The 15,390-nt window shown below is 29.7% G+C and overlaps 1 protein-coding gene across 1 annotated transcript in view; it reads right to left on the bottom strand.

Moving 5' to 3' along the window:
• Positions 1-5,858: 5,858 nt before the first annotated feature.
• Positions 5,859-15,390, bottom strand: part of LOC111621525 — a 123,106-nt gene continuing 113,574 nt past the window's right edge. Inside the window, exons 24-31 of the mRNA XM_023363683.1 lie at positions 13,895-14,040; positions 11,234-11,346; positions 10,412-10,529; positions 10,193-10,353; positions 9,499-9,587; positions 8,838-8,981; positions 8,262-8,424; positions 5,859-6,013 (exon numbers count right to left, since the gene is read on the bottom strand). Coding sequence (XP_023219451.1) covers positions 5,936-6,013; positions 8,262-8,424; positions 8,838-8,981; positions 9,499-9,587; positions 10,193-10,353; positions 10,412-10,529; positions 11,234-11,346; positions 13,895-14,040 — 1,012 coding nt within the window. The 3' untranslated portion in view covers positions 5,859-5,935. The remainder of the gene's footprint in view (positions 6,014-8,261; positions 8,425-8,837; positions 8,982-9,498; positions 9,588-10,192; positions 10,354-10,411; positions 10,530-11,233; positions 11,347-13,894; positions 14,041-15,390) is intronic.

Below are 15,390 nucleotides of genomic sequence, written 5' to 3' on the forward strand. Positions count from 1 at the left end.
AGTGGACCGGAACCACACAAACATTTATAAAATTATTTTAGAAAAGACTCGACTCCCAAAGGAACATCGAAGAACCTTTCTCTTAGGACTCTCTCTTGCGGTAAGAAAAGGAAACCTGAAGATTTTGTCTCCGCAGACAGATCTAAGAATATTGTTGTTGTAAGCTATATTTTTAAGTTACAATAAATCGGGATAAAATTTATGTAACTGAAGAGATGTCCCCACTTACGATTCGGAATTACTCGGATATCCTGTCATGACGCGCGGATCGGCGACGTCACAATTGTACAAATACACTCATTGCTATAAAAATTAGTTCGCCAAGAAAGAATTGTCGTATCGCTGCTAATCATGGCATGTAGATCAGAATCTCAAGCAGATATAGAAATGATTAGAGTTACAGCATGATGGCTCATTGTGTAATGCTAGCACAGGGCGTTAAAGTGCGTCCTCCTTGGCCTATAAAGAGCACGCAAAAGCTAGAATCTTCTTTAATTTGTAGTTTTTCCTGCAATAAATGATCCTTTTGCTTTCATTTTGTAATCACTTACGTATATCACCGTTTCACTCACACATTTACAATTTTGTTCTATTTCGTTCAACTCCTTAATGCGCTAATTTTTATGGCAATGAGTGTAAACACAATTTCTTTTCGTTTTGTATAGTATATTAATTAAAAAGTGAATTATATTTTATCTGTTTATGTTAGAAAAGCTAATAATTGAATAAAATATGTAAGAATACAGGTTCGTTCACATATATGTTTATTTTATTTTTAACATAAATAGAAATCTTAATATAGACACTAACCTTGAAATTCATTTGTTCATAATAAACATATTCTAAACGTAAAAATCATTTTATCGTCGATTTCTGTTTCCAGAAAAATCTAAAAGTAATTCATCTCTAATTTAATTTCTCGCTGATAAAAAAATGTAACGTGTGATCGGAATAAAAGTAACAGCAAAATATTTAACCAGTTGAACTCTGTCATTTACAATAGAAAAATATAATTTTAATGTTAATGCAATTATTCGTCCGTGTTATTCAAAATGAAAGAGATAAATTTAATTATAAAATTGAAATGAAGAGTAAATTATAGCTAAAACGGTCGATATAGCTATAATTTACTCTTCATATAACATTAAACGTGTGATCTTCGTAAAATCGTTTAAAACATTCGAAGCAAATGTAATGCATTAGTGAAGAATATTAGTGCAAGCCTTTTCATAGAATTTTACAAAATTATGTAACACGTAAAATCATTATTATAATCACGAAAATAATGGACATTGAACATTAAAATTTTGCAGAGTTGTATAATGTAAGCTATATAATTTTAGTTATACTTACTAATGTTATATAGTATGAAATTACAATCCTTAACAACATAATCACGGAATTTGTTTTTTACTTGTTTTGCATATAATATAATAGTGAAAAAAGGTAATAGTCACAAATATGATTATAGTTATAGTTATGTGTATTAATAACGATGTGCAATATTTACATATATTTATATGTTATAATATACGTAAATATTAAAGGATAATAAATAAGCTGTAATATTTAAAATAATAAATGTAATAAGTATAATTGTAAATATTTTCTCTTTTCTATTATTTTAACGATTATATTTAAAATTTAAAGAGTTTAAACTGAATAGTTGCTTATTTAAAGTAAGTGTCGCGATTCTTCATCCATGCACACATAATTATACGGCTTTCTATATCAGGTGAAAACCATTCTAGTCTTGATTCATGATCCATATCCTTTTCAGTATTTTCACAATCAAATTATTCAAAGTGTAAAGTGCCATGAAAATAAAATTTATTGATATTCCAAAGTATTGTTTTTTTTTAATATTACACTAAAAAGAAGGTTATGTAACAGAGTATAAATAGCATAATAGCAAGTAAAATAAACACACGCCTAAACTTACTGCTGGTCTGTGACTTGAGTTGAGCGAAGTTAAATGCACTGTGAGTCATTTTAAAATTCAATATCTTTTATATTTTGTACACTTTTTGTACTAGCACATATTGGAAAGTATTATTTGTCGCGTGTAATTTCATTATAGAGAAATTATTTTTAATTGAAATTATTAACAAAACATCGTTATATCTTTGCTTTTCGAATATATTTTTTTCTGTTTTTGATGAATATTAATCTGGAAACTTAATTTTCTGAATAATAATTCAACAAAGATCGTACTGTGGTTTATCTTTTTATTAGTATACTGTACCTAGTAAATCGTATAGTTAAATATTATATAATTTATAACCTTAACCGGTATAACCATAAAAATATTTGTTAATAAAAAATGAAATTATTTTGAAAATCAGTATTTTCGCTGGACTGAGAAATAAAAAACATCTTTTAGAATTTTTCATTTAAGAAAACTATGATTATTTCAAATTCTAATTTCATTATTAATATTAAACAACATTGATATTGTTTTTCTTAAGTTTCTACAAGTTTTTGAAACATTAAACATAATTTAAAGTATTTATTTTGCTATATATAAAACCCTGTCAATAGTCTAATTACTTCAATGATTTTAAAAATTCATTTTACAATATTTAACATTTTTAAATAGCCTATCTGATTTATCACTTAAAAATTATTAAATTTAAATTAATGGCTACAGTTTATTATTAATCTGTTAATATAGTACGCGTAAAGAAATAATATCTTTTAAAAACAATTAAAAAAGTGTAAAAACAAAATACTTTTAGTTCATTTTAAAAATATATATTAAGAGATAATTTTATAAAAAAAAAAAACGTTAAAATTATCAATATAAATGAAATGTTATATAATTTGACATTAAAAATAGAAATTGTCATAATAAATGCTATAATAAATTTACACAACTTAAGAATTATTATATTTGTGGTTTAGGAAATTATTATTTATATAATTAAATTTAAAAATTAAAGAAAGAAAAACTAAAAATTAAAAAAAGTTATGAACTAAATAGTAAATTAGAATACTTAATCCAAAAGAAACTTTTTGAAAAATAAGGTTATTATGAACATTTTTCTACTTCAAATTAGTGGTGACTTGCCCCTGGGCATCATACTTTTTCTGATAAAAACAGTCATGCCGGTTATCCATGTACAGTAGACCCCCTATAACGCTTAGATACGTTCCACGTTATTCGAATTTTACGTTGTAGGAATCCTTAAATACATGAGCCAATCGTAGCCCGACACGTGTGAAGTTTACGGACTAAGGCTGTTTGAAAGGTTTTCTTCTATAAAATTAACCGATTCTAGACTAATTCGACTCAACATTTCCAAAACACGTATAATTTTTTGGGAATAATCCGTATAAACTATGCTATTGTAAGATAGCAGAAATTCCTATATTAGAAATAGTCTTTAATAATAACATTTCGCGAATTACGCAACAATTGTTGTTCTTAGCTACCTGAGAAAGTCTCCCGTTACATTTTCTCGAAAGCAACATGACGCTTTCTCGTGAACTGTTAGGCCAGGAACACACATGCGTAAAATTGTGTGGCAGAAAACTGAATCAGAAATCAGCTTTCAGTTCAGTTTCTGTTTTACGCTTTTATGCCAGAACACACATACGTAAAAATTCTGGCCGAATAGAAAACACCACTGCCACCAACAGTACTAATTTTATTAATTTTTTCCTCTCATATAGGCTATCTATTCCTTTGTACCTTCCATTTTTTCTACACTTCCTCTGCTATAATATAGAAAATTTAAATTAATAGACTCGTATTCCAAATTCAAATAAAGAACGTGTGATATAAATACTAGGCCTATATATCGATTCTACTAGACTTACCTGTTATTTGAAATTTAACACCTGTAGCCATCCATAAACGTTGTTTAAATACAGTGTCTTTATACATGACACTGATTTGGTCGAACGGATTCAATAAACTCCTCTATTTCATTTATTTTTCGTTTTTTCGAGACCATCACAATTGTAGGGTTAACCCTCATTGCCGCCATTGTTAGAATAAAAACCACGTGTCTACTTCGACGTCACAGGAAAGACTTCTCTTTATTGGAGGAATTTTGGCGTAAAAATTTTTCGGCGTAAAAAGTAGAGACATGCTCTACTCTATTTTCAGTTTTGTTTCAGCCAAAATTTCAGAAAAATTTTTACNAATTTGTTTTCTGATTGGCTCCCTCGTCTGTTTCTAAGCGAAAAACGATTCCTTTTCGAGTCACGAGAAAGATCCGCCTTGAAGAATCTACTTGACACCATCCGTTATTCTGGCTGCAAAATGTTGATGGAACTTTGAAACTTGCGCTCATATTTTCCACCATTGTTGTCTAGTCTGTGACGTTTTTTGAAATTTAACGACACGACGCGATGTCCTTTTTCGTCATTAATCTTTCCTCTTTTCCAAATTTCTATGTTCTAATTATATGCATATGAACGACTTTTCAAAGGTCCATCTCTACTGGAGATCGTTTGTTTACAATTATTAATTAATCATTTAAAATTATTACGTTCTGTTTACATCAATAAAGTTTTTTTTTTCTCTTGTCGCGGTTTCATATGACTAACACAACTAATTCGATTTTTGATCGGTTTTTAACAATAGACGATTTTTTCTAGTTTCTGTTTTAATAAATTTCTAATAATAATATTTAATTTCGACTCATTTTTGGGTCCTCACATCAATCCTGACAGGGTACCAAAGAGGTGCCGATCCGGAAGGTCACACTATAAACAAAAAATTGTAGGATTACTTACCGAGTGTGCACCGTTCGACTACGCCGTTGCTTACCCTTGTTTTCGTCGCGGAGCAGCGCACCAAACGGCGGCCGCGTTTTCTGATAAATTATTTTTCTGCGAAAAATTCGCTGAACTTTGGAGACATCATGAATAGAAATAATTTTTATGACCGTTGAATAAGAAATGTTTCTTTCACAAGAAATGTATAAAATTAGTGCTGTATTAGACTTACGATACCTAATTTATATACTGTACAGACGATAGTAAACTCAATTTACCCGCCTAAACTCTCCGTAGCGTGGCGCTGGACGGCGGAAAATAGTTCGGCTGCTCGTCCACTATTGGTCCAGATTCGACCAATCTTGTCGCGACACGAGTCGGCGACGACGTTTTACGAGTGTCTTTATACGAATATTCCCGCAATTTTTTCGCTACGTTATAGGAATTTTCGTTATAGGAACGTACGTTATAGGGGGGTCGACTGTAATCCTACTTTGGAAAATATTTTTGAATTAAAATCACGTGACTTCCGTTCTAGTGCTGAAGTTCTTTTATAGTTCATCTGCACGTAATTTTTTAATATTTGGCCTCGTTTTTCATCCATTTAACACCGTTCTCGAGATTAAAGAAAAACAGTCAGACAACGAAACAGACGGACGACAGCGGGAATTTATAGGTCTAAAATTTTTCAAATTGCAACCCAACAAAACAGACAAAAATTCTGTAATATTTTTAATGATTGAATTATTTTAAAAACAACTTCAAATAAATATAAAGATTGACTAATAGTTATTACTAAAATAGGTAAGCAAGAATTAAATACTTAAAAAATAACATGTTTAAATACTGAAACATAAATTATCATTAAATCTAACAATTATGGAAGCAGGTTATAATAATAATTAATCTCGAGAACGGAGTTAGATGAGTGAAAATCGAAACCAGCTGAAAAGCTTATTTTCAATTTAAAATTAAGATATAATTATTAACTGCAGTCCAGGTATTGTGACGATGTCACAATAAGTACGAAACTGCTTGTTTTAAATAAAATTGTATTGATAATTCATAGACAATTTTCCACATTAAGTTCGGTACTAATTAATTAAAAATTTTATACCAAATTTACTTTTTCAAATCATTTTTATTACAAGCATTGTAAAAAACATTAAATTCATTAATTTTCACATTGTTATGTGACATTATTATTTTATTTTCTTTTTTCGAATTTGATCATAACTTTTTTCGGGTTAAGAATACCTTGGCCGGCAAAATACTCCAGAGGCAACTAGGAAAAAAAAAAGTAAAGATGATATAGAATTTTTAATTTTTAATTTAGAATTTAATTATAGAATTTAATTTTTTATTTAAAAAACTATTATTAATATCTGAAAAGTTGAAAAGTTTGGTTTAGATTATTTTTAATTTAGAGTAAATTATTTATTCACATATTATATCAATATCATAATTTTTATATATATGTTACCGCTAAAGCTCGAAATCCGTTAATGTGCGCATTACCTAGCTAATCTGCAGATTAACTAGGGTGATCCGTTAAAGCCGCGAAAATTATTCCATTTCTCAAATTACCTAGGTAATGTTCAGATTATCTAGGTAATCTGCAAATTACCTACTAGGCACTCGGTAAAGTAAAAATAAGATTTTTGCTGGAACAACAGCAACGTTTCTGTACGCTTAAATTAACATAATGTTATTTATTTAATTTTCAATATCTAAAGAATCAAGTTAATACAATCAACAAATTAGTTGATTGAATCAATCATCAATCAATTAAAAAAACTTTAATACAAAAATCAAACGGTTTAAAATATTACTACAATTAGGGAAATGAATTTGCAAAACATATGATAAAATTGTACTTACTTATTAGTGCAATCTAAAGATTGGTGACACTTTGAATTACGTAGCAATTGGTTTTTGCGACAAGCACGCCTATTTGTGGTACATTTAGATTTGCAGTCACATTTTCTGAAACCCTGCCCAGTACCAAGGGATTGTTTTATTGCTGTTTGACGTAAAGATATTTCTACAGCAGGGACATCCATCTTCTTTCGTTAAAAATCTCTCTTTGCAAACACTGAATTCAGATTTTGCATACAATTGTTTTAAAATACCTGTTTTAGTATCAAGTTTATAAAAGCCATCCTCTGTTTTACTAAGAACCACAGCTAAAATTGAACGTGCATCAGTTTTTGCTCTGTCTTCTTCGGGTACTTTAATTCTCACAGCGAAACCTTCATCGACGTTTGGGTGCTTTGCATTAGAAACTGCTAACATTTTCTTTGCTTGCTTTTCTAAACATTTCTTGGCTTCATCACGCTGTATTTTCTGATCCATATTCTTTTTACAGATGATGCACAATACATTCTTACCATACCCTTCCTCTTTAGGATCTACTTCACCACAAACTGCGTGAACAAACATATTACACGATTTACACTTGTGAGCACTTGATGCTGCTTTTGAGCAAACAATACAGACTATGTCTTGTATAGTGCTCTTTACAGGCTCCGTACGAAACTGTGATGGCGATTCTGCTGAAGTTGAGAGTAACTCAGTGATGACTTCTTCAACTTGCAGAGGCGATTCCTTGGAGGTGCAGGGTAACTGAATATTCTTCGTGACTGCATCATCAATCAACGGTATAGAAGGCAGTTTAAGATTACTATCGGTAAATTCTTGTATTTCTATAGGTGATTCTGTAGAAGCGGGGGATAACGGAATGTCCTCTTGAGTAAGATTTGACTGTGATCTCATAATCACAGTCTCTTGTGAATCTTCTAATTTTTCAAGGTCTTCTTCAGTTTTTATCGAATGTCAAACAATTCTCCGGCATGGACAAACTTTTTCAAACCTTTCTCGCGCATCTGACAACGGCTCAATGAGTTTTTCACAGCCTCGTACAGTCAACACATCACACCTTTGAATTATTTGATAATCTCGAGATGATTCTTTCTTCTTGGAAACTTTTATTTGCTTTACATCTTCAATTATGGAATCATACTTTGGTTTGTTATTAAAACACTACGTATTATATTTTAAATCTTCGCTAAAGAGGTTTGCGAAGAATCTTTTCTTGATTTTACTCACCAATTCGGTGCTTGCTTGCATTCTAGGATTTAAATTTATCTACGTAAAAAGAAGGAGTGGGGAAAGGAAGTGAAAGAAACAAACTTTTGAACTTTAACGATACGGAAGCCGTTAATGTGCAGATTACCTAGATACTCTGCAAATTACCTAGGTAATTTGAGAAATTGAACAATTTTCGCAGCTTTAACGGATCACCCTAGTTAATCTGCAGATTAGCTAGGTAATGTACACATTAACGGATTTCGAGCTTTAGCGGTAACATATATATAAAGAGTATATGAACATAAATAAACAAAGCTGTATTTAATAATAAATTTATTAATTTACTGCAGAAATGTACAGTACCATAATAATTGCATGTTTTTATTATTTATGAACAAATTAAACAAACATATTAGCCTAATTAGGAAAAATAAAATATTTACCTTCGTTTCTTCTGTAGCTTCCACTCGAAGATCGCGAAAGATATAAACGAGACACATTTTTATTACCATTAAAGCAAATCTCATTCCAATACAGTTTCTTGGGCCTTCCCCAAATGGAAGATAAGTGAATGGAATAATTGAACTTCGATTTTCTGGCAAGAATCTGAAATATCATTAATGTGAAATTTCATAATAATTCGTGTCATATAATAAATTAAATAATTACACTGAAAAATTAATCAAAATTTGAATTGACTCGCCCTTGTAAGTAATTTTTCAGTAAACAGTATCGAAATTCACATTTAAAAAGCATGTTATTGACTGAATATTCCAACAACTTCAAATAAAAGAATTTAATGTCAAGGAAACAGACTAGGACAGATCATATCACAGGTTGACAGAAAACAGGAAAGAGTTGTTGCTTGATATCTATATTATTTTCTACAGATCATCAAAACGAGACAAAATTATGCTTTAATCACGTTTTCAATGACTAAATTCAAATTTATATAACTTCTATTACAGTATATTATTTAGAATTATTGAATATTTTGTTGTTAAATAAAAATCAGTTACCTGTCAGGATCAAACTTTTCCGGATTTGGGAAAAATTCCTTATCATGATGCATTGCATAGATAGGAACTACAATATTCATTCCTTTTGGTATTTTAATACCTAGCTCTGGTAATTCATATTCTTCAGTGCATTCTCTGAATAATCTAATTTATTAATAAAACTAAATGAATAAATGTAGTTTATTTAATTAGTTTAATATTACAATTCTTTTAATAGTGGGATATTTATTAAAATTAAGTTTAAATATATATTTGATGATGTTAACAGTAACTATCATTTTAAATTATCACGAATTTAATAAAACATTTTACTTTTATTTATAATTCAAACAAACAAAAGTATTTTTTCATATTAACTGTAATTTTTGTTATTATACTTTATCGAAATTTCGAGACATTCAGAAAAGGGAAAGGTAACAGTAGTTAATAAAAGCAAATATATGATTTTACTAATCTATTTTAATAAATAACTGCATTAAAACATATAAATATATTCAAAATAATATAACAATATATTTTTATTTTTTTATTTATTTACAAAATCAAAATTTACAGTTTCTGTTGACTGCATTTGTATATCAATAAATATTGCTATATTTAAAGCAGTAAAATAAAATAGTGTTAGAAAGATAAATAAAAAGTAAAAAATTCTTTAGCTTACTGAATCAATGCTGGTGTTTTTCTCAGTGTCTCGTTGATAACCGCATCCATATATTGCATTTTATTAAGCACGTCAAAAGTCATCTCATCCTAAATAATTTCATTTAAAATTAAAAATAGGCCTAAAGTTTTATTCTCAAGTAATTTGTAAAAATTTAATTAAATATGAGACATTTAATTTTCTGAATTCCAAATTCATCTATACTAATATTATAAAGAGGTAATGTTTGTTTGTATGTTAGTTTGTATGCAGCAGATAATCTCCGAAACTACTCATCCGATTTCAAAAATTCTTTCGCCAATATTTAGAATGGAACTTCAGGGTGGACATAGGCTGTATATTATTCCGTTAAACATGGGAGATGAACAGTTCTTTACGGTAAGCCTTCCCCGTAAGGCTTACTGTAAAGAACCCTGCTTCTATTTATACTATTTTAGATGCGGTTTTTTGCGTTTTTTGATAGCGTTTTAATAGAGTTCGTCAAGAGAATGTACACTAAAAAGGGATTTTTCGAAAAATTTTCCCCCACGGGGGAAGTGTTATACATTTATAATAGATATATTTTGAGCCACAACAAGGCGTTGCGGGGTCTGCTAGTAAACTAATAAAGTGTAAGTTTGATAATCTTAATAAAATGTATCATTAAATTCAAGTAAATTTTGAAATAGCATTAATTCGTCTTAATTGATCTTACATTCGTCTTCCAGATTTTGTCTACTTCTTCAATTAATTTATTCTGATATTCCGGATATAAGGCCATGTGATATAAGACGAAAGCTAATGCGTTTGTGGTCGTCTCATTTCCGGCAAAAAGAAACCCAGTGCATTGAGCCATCATTTCTTCGGAGTTCATTGCTGAAATTAAACTTAAGTTAAAGAAATAAAACTTTTAAAAATCTAATCGATAACATACTTTTATGTTTCGGCAATATTTTTAAATTTGACATTTCTTCTTCGTTGGCTTCTTCTGGAGAAATTTCCAAAACGCCTTTTTGTGCATCCAATAATAATTGAAGAAAATCGTAGGCTTTCTGTAAATACGAGTATAACGTTTTAATAAGTGAATATAATTATTATTTAAAATGAAAAAATGAGATAGCTAATTTAATTTATATATTTGATAGGCAGAAATATAGTGAGTAGAGTAATTCCTTATCCGAGGATTGAAAATATTTAATAAAAAAGAATTAAAAAATTAAAAACTCATAAATTTGAATTCATAAATTTTGCAGGTGTGTGTGTATACCTAGGCAGCGTCATAAATCCTCCTGATTTTAATTATTTTCCCAGTCTCCCACTTACCATTTCATCATCCACAGTCGTGACATCGCTATAAACACTATATAGTGTTTTTTTTTAAAAGATGGACTGACGGATTTACTGACACATTAGTAAAAAATACGTAGAAAGACTAAAATGTCTTCACTATTCTATTTTTAAATGAATCTGTATTAAAACTACATGAATATGCTGAAAACGTACAGTATATGATATAGGGTTTGGAGTTATTCCTAATTGAAAAAATCCGTGGATAGACTTGGAATCTATGTCCACAGATACGAGGGAATAATGTACTGTATTGTATATATGAAATAGGCTACCATATTAGAATTATGTTAATATAAAAATTTAAAATTTTAAATCAAATGATAAATGCAAAATTTTTAAAAATAATTTAATAGAATTAATTAATTAAAATTATTTTTACATTAAAATTTAATAATTTGTTATTCACCATTTTTTCCTTTTCTCTTTGATCAATAACATGTAAAATGAAATTCTTGTAATAGCTGAATGACTCATCGATAGATTTTACCTTTATCAATTTTGTTAAAATTGGAAACAGAACTAAATGAAAAAAAAAATGAAATGAAAATAATACTTGAATCCAATATAATTGTAAATTAACTAGTAATAAATAACTATGAACCTGCTGGTCTTATTGTTATGTTTACAGATTCATCACACACCTTTCCGATTTTTATTCGTTAACTCACGATGTCCCGGAATGCACTTTAGCTTATTCAACAGTTCTCTTTCATGTTGTCGAAATGTTTATGTGTAACCCGGATGAAGAAGGCTGTTGAATAAGCCGAAATGCATTCCATGACATCGTGCGTTAATGAATAAAAATCAGAAAGGTGTGTGATGAATCTGTAAACATAACAATAAGACCAGCAGGCTTATAGTTATTTATTATTAATTAATAGATAATAAGCTTATATCGAATAATTATAAATTATTTTAATAAGATAAATATGATATTTAATGCAACAAATAAACTACCCATTAAATATTATTACATTCAAACTTAAAATATATCAAAATAAATTGTATATACATAATGTATAAAGTAAACTCAGCTAAAATGAATCACTATGTTGTCTTTGACCCATTATTTCCAGATAACTGCTGCAATTAAACTAATATTGTGATGTATGGTGCAAAAATGATACTTGAGCATCTTTACAAGAGCATCTTTATTAATCTATATTAGTTTCAGCGTAAAACGCCGTAATGTCCACGAACACTAACAGCTGAAATCTAATTGGGCTGCAATTTACAATTTGAAAAAATTGTAAATCTATAAATTAGCACTATCGCTCGTTCGTTCGTCTATCTTTCCTTAATCTCTAGAAGTTAGATAGAGGCCAGATGTGATACGCACGGGGCCAATAGGCCCCGTGCGTTCCACAACCTCGTGCGTATATACGAACCTCGATGAAAACTGGAAGTCCTGTTATTTCAATTCAAAAATTTCCCCTAAAAATGTTAGATAGATGACCGGCACGACTGTATTGCTAAAGGAAAAGTACAGAGGCAAGCTGCTACTAAGTTGAGGTGGAGAACATATATTTTAAATTAAATAAATTAAAAATATGATTGAAAATTGCAGCCCGCGTTGTGACGATGTCACAATAAATAATTGCTCGTTTCTATAGTAGCTTCTGTCACAGTAAGAAGTATCGGCTTTATATACATGTAATATATACCTGCTTTTATATCATCGAGACACTAAATTTTCGAATTGGGAAAAATTGCAAATAATAGTTTTTTATATTAAGAAGAAACTCTCACTAAATACATACATTTACATAACTCGATAGAAAAATAATAATTTTCGAAAGAGCAATATACTAATCTGTCCGTAATTAGGCGAAATCATTCAGTTAAATTGCGGGATTCATCCTTTCTGTTTTGTATAATGGGTCGTATTTTCTGCCACGCCGTATGTTCAAAGTAAAATCCTTCCGATCATTCGTGCCATCTGTTCGATCGTTTTTGCAACGAGTTTGCCCGTTCGTGCAATCTGTCCATTACTTTTTCCTACGTCAAACATTTGTGTGAAATTAATCCGCAAATAGTTGCAAAGTGTTTCTGTATTCGTGATACGCATATGTTTATTTGTGAAAACTCTCCGCTAAACTATGCCAGGGAGTGTAAAACAGTATGTAAATAGCATGTGGTGCTAACTGTTATATTTCATTAAAAACTTGTTATATTTTTAATTATTATAAAATGGCAAAAAGCTTAATTTTGAAGGCAGAGATGAGTTTTATAAAAAAAAATTGTAAATGCTAATAACGAGTAAAATTGTCCTTCTCGAGATTTGACACACGACCCCCTTTTATCTCTTCACCCATCGACCTGTAACCACCAAAATTTTATAGAATCAATCCCTCTAATAAACACATTTCCCTGCAAAATTTCAGAAATTTTTGACAGAAAGCACAGGCGTTATTAATCCTCAAACAGGGTGAAAAAATCCTAATCCCTCCACATACACTAACATCTATACAGAAAAAATTCCGAATTTTTTGTTTTGCATTTTTTCACGTTTCAAGCGCCCGAGTTCAAAAATATAAAAATCTTGGGATCATTTTTTGACCGATCGCCATATTTTTCTTCTGTTATATACGAGTATAACAGAGCCGGGAAAGTAAAAATATTTCTCAAATTATTACCGAAACTACAAAGAAATTTTATTAAAAAGTTAAAAAAATTTTTGAAGATATAATCGGAACCTTATCTATACTGATTTTAACAGGTCAGATTTTACTCGGAATACAACTTTATTCTTATTTATTTTAATTACAGTTATGCATTTTGGACCAGCAAACCCTCTTCAGACTAAAAAAAAAAAATAACAGAGTTTTCATTATTATTATAAACATATGACAAAATGAATTTACATTATGTTTTAAACTGTTCAAATCAATACAGATAAGATTCCGATGAGTAGGCCTTAAAAGAATTTTGAAACTTTTAATAAAATTAGGTAAATGCACACAAAGTGATTGATTTATTTTTATATGAAACGATTATGTTATATATAACTATTTCGTATAAAAACATTTTTTAACATTTTAAATGGTATAAAAATTTTTATATTTACATAAAATCATTTCTGAAAACGAAATATCTCTATTCGTTGCTTTTCGAGCCATGGTAAGAAATTCATTATTTGGATCTTCTAAACAACATAACTTCGTTCCAAATGCTGCTGAAGCCATTACATCGATGGTGAAACAATTCATGTATCTAAAAAGTTGAAAATATTATTATTGTCGTGAAACATTAAATAAATAAATACTTTCTTCGAAATTTTAGATATTATTGTAATATTAAATTAATTAATTTAACGTAATTTCATTGTTCGAAATGCTAGAAGGAAAAAATATTTATATAAAAAACCAAAACTAAATATATACAAGAATTATAAATAATACAAAATCAGTACATAAACAAAAGGTCGTTTAATATTCATATCTTCAAAAAACGTTATCTTTTTCTATTCCATTTATTTAATTATCTACTTTTAAAATAAATTTTACTTTTTAATAATTGTATGTAGGTGTGAGGATCCGAATTCGGAGTGTGTTTATATCATTTCACATTGTAGCTATACTTTCGTTCAATAACTGTCAACTTTTACACCTGGGAGTTAAACATCTGCTAAGTTCTCAGGCCTAATAAAGACGCTTTCTCATCACCTTTCGACCTAGTATCGCGATTTTAACAATTCAACATTAGACAAGAACAACAAAGTGAGTCAGTCGTCGCCAGTTCTTCCATCGGATTACTTCTACGTAATATCTGTGTTCCTTGGGATACTTCTTCGCTTGTGAATATCAAGAATCGTCTAATATCAAGAATCGCCTAATATCAAAGGAAAAGAACTATTGGACTTAACACTACCTTCCCGAACTTTCTGTCTTACCGACTGGATCCAGATCAAGATATCAAAAAAGGTATTTATCGCCACGCGTATGAATTGTAAACTCTCTCTCTCGAGAACGCTCAGTTAACTTTACTATCGAACTTTACTATCAACATATTGTAAGATATGTATTCCCTATTACCCATTAAACATTTGATTTGTTACGTTAATCCAGTCTACGAAGGAATCACTTCCGGTGCGCTGTCTCCCTTTCTATCTCGACTCTGATCACTCCGTTACGCTACCGCTCGCGTGACCTAAATAACGCGGCTTCCGTGTCCGCCTAGACGCGGTAGTGTCATCCTGACAGGGCACCAAAGAGGTGCCGACCCTTCGGTCACATAGGCCTACTGTACTGTACATTTTAATACTTTTAACTCGTGAAAATTTAATTCATATTTTAATTTAAAATTTGATGATAAATTAATTCCATGTGATGATAAATATTTTAATGTTGAATAGGTAAGCTTACACGTGTGTTTGTGCAGAGCTTTGATAGCGGAAGACAAGAAAACTGTTAAGCCTTATTAACGATCATGAATGCCTACCATGATTGTTGTATAATATAATGTTTTCTCTTATATAACTGTGTATCCGCCCTAAATTTCATTAAAATGTGTCCATAAGATTTTCAAAAATTCGACAAAATGTGCAAATTCTATTAAGTTTGA

Source organism: Centruroides sculpturatus, unplaced genomic scaffold, assembly GCF_000671375.1.
Source record: "Centruroides sculpturatus isolate CEXI.00-Female unplaced genomic scaffold, Cexi_2.0 scaffold222, whole genome shotgun sequence".
In the NCBI taxonomy this organism is placed as follows: Eukaryota; Metazoa; Arthropoda; class Arachnida; order Scorpiones; family Buthidae; genus Centruroides; species Centruroides sculpturatus.